The following is a 5,000-nucleotide window of genomic DNA, read 5'->3' as shown; positions in this document are numbered from 1 at the left end:
TATAATACATTAATAATACATCCGAATCACAATCAGAATTACTTTTATTGCCACATTATGTAAAGATTACAAGGAATGTGTCTTTGTGTAAGGATGCAGTGTAGTGATCATATCAATTTTCAGAAGATAAAAAGAAGATCTCTAAAAGACAAAACAACATTGCAAATACAAACTATATATACATGAATAAGAGTGTTAAATAGGCATTAAGTAGGAATTTACAGTCCAAGCGGTGCACGATGTAGTTAACAAGAGTCATATAATAGAGTAAAAGTTGTGGTAGGAGAAGCAGCTATAATACTTTACTGTAACGAGTGTAGTGCAGCTGCTGCTACTGTAAAGTGACGTATGATGGGGGGGTCTCGTGTAAGTGGGGGAGATTCTGCTATGCTCAGGGGGTATTGGGGGGGTTGGTAGGGTCCTTGGTAGAGGGGGCTTCCAGGCCTTGTTGATGAGGCTGATGGTAGTTGGGAAGAAGCAGTTGTTGTGGCGAGAGGTTCTGGTCTTGACAGACCTCAGTCTCTTGCCGAGGGGGATGGGGGGGGGGCCATTTCAAAGAGTTTGTCTCCAGGGTGGGAGGGGTCAGCCATGATTTTACGAGACCGCTTCAGCCTCCTGGTCCTGAAGGGATGGCAGGTTGCATTCGATCACCTTCTCAGCACAGTGCTGCAGACAGTCTGGTAATGTCCTTGCGAGTGGCAGCAGCGTACCAGACGGTGATGGAGGAGGTAAGGTTGGACTCAACGATGGAGGCGTAGAAGTGCACCATCGTGGCCTTTGGCACTTTGAATTTCTTCAGCTGCCGCACGAACTACATCCTCTGTTGTGCCTTCTTGGTGAGAGCTCCCATTTCAGGTCCTCCTGGCTGATGATGGGCCCCAGGAAGCAGTACTACACAGTGTTAACTGGGGAGTCACCCCGGGTGATGGGGGAGGAGTCCCCCCGGGTGATGGGGGAGGAGTCCCCCCGGGTGATGGGGGAGGAGTCACCCCGGGTGATGGGGGAGGAGTCCCCCCGGGTGATGGGGGAGGAGTCACCCCGGGTGATGGGGGAGGAGTCCCCCCGGGTGATGGGGGAGGAGTCACCCCGGGTGATGGGGGAGGAGTCACCCCGGGTGATGGGGGAGGGTGGGACTGTGTTTTAGTAGAGGATTAGTAGAGGAAATAATGGACAGATGAATGGATAATGAAAGTCATGTTTACTCTGAAGTGCATGTCGAGGCTCCGGGAGGTCACGGTGGGGTCACTGAGCAGAGCGTAGTCGATGCCGATGTAACTGTCCACCTCGGCTCGAACCGGGATCGTCTCCAACATGGCGTTAATCTGCACAAGGGCTGCATGGTGTAGAGCAGGACAGATCTACAGAGACAAACAACATAGACAGGTCAGATAGACAGACAGACAGACAGACAGACGGACAGACAGACAGACAGACAGACAGACAGACAGACAGACAGACAGACAGACAGACAGACAGACAGACAGACAGACAGAGAGACAGACAGACAGACAGACAGACAGACAGACAGACAGACAGACAGAGAGACAGACAGACAGACAGACAGACAGACAGACAGACCTGTTGGTTGAGCAGGAAGCGCATGCCTGTGGTCAGGAAGGATGCCAGGAAGTCATACACTCTCCTGGGGAAAAACAAACAGACATTATTCCATCATCATTAGCAAACTTAATGGGTTTGAGAGCGTCAAAAACACCTCTCTTCTCTCTTCTCTCCACTTTAGTTTTCCAGCACATGTGCAGTCAGGCCCTTGTAGCATAGCGGCCGCGCAGACACAAGAAATACACCATCTGTGTTTGTCTTAGTTTTGGTTGTTAAACCTCATTTTTAAAAACAGTTTTAACTTGTTTTTCACTGATTTTAAGATAGTGGTTATCAATAGTTGAATTTCTTGTTGTGCAACATTGTATTGTATCAACGCCACAAGAAGCAAGCTGGGCTACAACCTGTACAGTCGATTTCAGGCTAGTTAAGTGTTGGTTTTTGAATTCTAACACCCTCACAGCATTATGCTTTTGGGTTTATGACTTAGATTGTGGTTGTTTTGATTCATCAAAATGTTCAAAATCCTTATAATGTACTGTACTGTCAACCTAGTGACATCATCTAGCACCGCCCTAGTTGGTGAAAAGCTGAAATGTTATATATATATATATATATATATACACACACATATTATATATACATACTGTATGTGTGTGTGTGTCATGTCCTCTTTAAGGAAACAGGTTTGTTACCCCAGCGTGCCGCTGAATTTGGCCCTCATCTTGGCAATCTTGGCATCACAGGTGATGTTGTTGATCTTCAGGCGTCCCACTTCATCTCGGATCAGATTCAGAACAGTGTTGATGTTCACACCTTCTGCTGAGGCGTTGATGGACCCGGTGTCATAACTGTTACACAACATACACTATGTTACTGTCATAACTGTTACACAACATACACTATGTTACTGTCATATCTGTTACACAACATACACACTATGCTACTGTGTCATAACTGTTACACAACATATGTTACTGTGTCATGACTGTTACACAACATACACTATGCTACTGTGTCATGACTGTTACACAACATATACTATGTTACTGTGTCATAACTGTTACACAACATACACTATGCTACTGTGTCATGACTGTTACACAACATATACTATGTTACTGTGTCATAATTGTTACACAACATACACTATGCTACTGTGTCATAACTGTTACACAACATACACTATATACACATTAGTGAACCTAGCCCGGTTAGGGTTAGTGAATGGTTAGAGTTAGGGTTAGGTAGGTGTTAGTGAATGGTTAGGGTTAGGGTTAGGTAGGTGTTAGTGAATGGTTAGGGTTAGGGTTAGTTAGGTGTTAGTGAATGAGGCTCCTGGAGGTGAACTGACAAGAACCAGTAGAGGATCCGTCTGTAGAAGCTGAGCGTGATGGAGGAGTTCTGCACGTCAAACATCAAACCCACGTCTGGCTGGAAACAAAGGTCCGCATGGGTCAGATTCAACTCCGTTATCTTCACACTGAGGAGAGGAGACATGACACAACATTCAACTTTCTTATCTTCACACTGAGGAGACATGAGCCACCATTCAACTGTTATCTTCACAATGAGAGGAGACAAGACACAACATTCAACTCTGTTATCTTCACACCCAGAGGAGCCGTGACACAACATTTTTATTCTGGCACTATGCCGAATAGCACGAAATTCGGCACTGAACTCTGTCGGGTTCCCAGCAGCGCACTCCCCAAGTTTGAAGCCGATCAGACGAATGGTAAAACACTTGTTGTGTTGCCAGTAGGTGGCACTATGTGAATTGCAGGAGATTCGGCAATGCACTCCATCAGGTCCCCCTAAGCGCACTCCCCAAGTTTGAAGTCGATGTGACAATTTTTTTTTGAGATAAACCACTTTTTGTGTTGCAAGTAGGTGGTGCCGAATTGCATGCAATGGGATAGTGACTGACACCGCCTGCTACCCGCCCACCCGTCCAGCTAGGCAATTTCATTACGTTATCAATGATATGATGATATGATAAGGATAATACGTATATGATAATACTATGATGATAATGATATGATAATGTCTTACTTCGTGATGGTGTACTGGAAACGTCCCTCCTTGCCCTTCATCTCAGGCATGGTGATGTTACTCAGCTCCTCCTCCACAAACTTCTGAGTCTCATACTTCACTACACACACACACACACACACACACACACACACACACACACACACACACACACACACACACACACACACACACACACACACACACACACACACACACACACACATTCTTATCTACAAACAGACAACAAAATGCTGGTAGTTCTACTATAGATATTATATTACTATAGATGATTCACCACAGGCTCCGCCAATTCTAACAAATGGTAGAAACAAGTCTCCCAAATGGTCACATGGTCACCTCTTCCCTGAAGTGTTGTGAGAGGACTGGGCTTAGTGCTGACCTAGCAAGCTAACGTGAAATAGAAATCGTGAGTTCCCAAACTCCACACAAACCACACATATAAACACAAAGCTGCCCCTTGTTAGCTCAGTACAGTTGAAACTAAGATATTCCATTCCATTCCATTCATGTCGGAACTATTTTCTTTTGACCGAACTACACCCGCTAACTGCTAGCTAGTTCCTACAAAAGAAAATAGTTCCTACATGAAACTGCTCACAACAAAGTCTGTGGATTATCTTGAGTAACCGGGTCATGATTTCTGGAAAGAGACAATGCTGTTGAGTTTTTCAAATGTCAAGTGCCATCCAGTTCCATTGTATTGGAGAGAAGGCAACCACCTCTACAGCCGATATCTCCAAAACTCAGGCAACTAACACAAAACGATATAGATGGATAAATAGCACTACAGGTGAGAGGAAAAATATGTATTTTGGATTTTAGGGTGAGCTGTCCCTTTAAGTTATCTGCATTACAAAAGTTCTTCAATTTTCACCACGATCGGGATTGAATCTGCAGGATTGTGGAGAAAACATGCACTCGATTCACTCGATTTACTCGAACACAAATGCAAACTGTAAAAATATGTATTTTTGGTGCTAGAATAGATGGGCTGGAGGGACGGGGAGGAGTGACGATTGGTTAGGTTTAGGCATGAGAAGTGACGATTCGTTGGTTCGTCCCTCCAGCCGATCCATTGTATCACCACCTTTCATAGGAGTTGGGGGGGGGGGGGGATGGCAGTGCGCGGTCTACAACTTTTGATGGGTAGATTATGCACATACTTTGAATTTGTTGCACAAAAGGCCAGGAATGTGACGGTAAAGTGCAAACTTTACCCAGGCCAGAAGCAATTTATCTACCGCTGTGAACACGACATTAAATCTCTCCAAGCATCTGGAAAGCAGACCCAGGGACCCACGCTGAGTCCACCTGAAGCAGCAGGTAACATGAAAAGCAGAGATAAACAGGCTAGTTTCATCATCAGATTGAACTGTTTAACT

General features: G+C 45.1%; 1 protein-coding gene across 5 annotated transcripts in view; it reads right to left on the bottom strand.

Moving 5' to 3' along the window:
- The window catches only part of pltp (phospholipid transfer protein), a gene marked incomplete at its 5' end in the record, with an annotated part of 13,839 nt that overhangs the window by 8,215 nt on the left and 624 nt on the right, over positions 1-5,000 (bottom strand). For all 5 annotated transcript variants that reach the window (XR_014553757.1, XR_014553758.1, XR_014553759.1 and 2 more), the window contains 5 exons: positions 1,203-1,358; positions 1,579-1,642; positions 2,256-2,411; positions 2,915-3,043; positions 3,616-3,715. Coding sequence is in view for 1 of the 5 variants with exons in the window: in XM_083660785.1 (XP_083516911.1) it covers positions 1,203-1,358; positions 1,579-1,642; positions 2,256-2,411; positions 2,915-3,043; positions 3,616-3,715 (605 nt within the window). The remainder of the gene's footprint in view (positions 1-1,202; positions 1,359-1,578; positions 1,643-2,255; positions 2,412-2,914; positions 3,044-3,615; positions 3,716-5,000) is intronic.

Source organism: Poromitra crassiceps (assembly GCF_964638095.1).
Source record: "Poromitra crassiceps genome assembly, chromosome: 25".
NCBI classification, from domain to species: Eukaryota; Metazoa; Chordata; class Actinopteri; order Beryciformes; family Melamphaidae; genus Poromitra; species Poromitra crassiceps.
The sequence above is the reverse complement of the archived record's forward strand: the minus strand, read 5'-3'. Positions and strand labels throughout refer to the sequence as shown.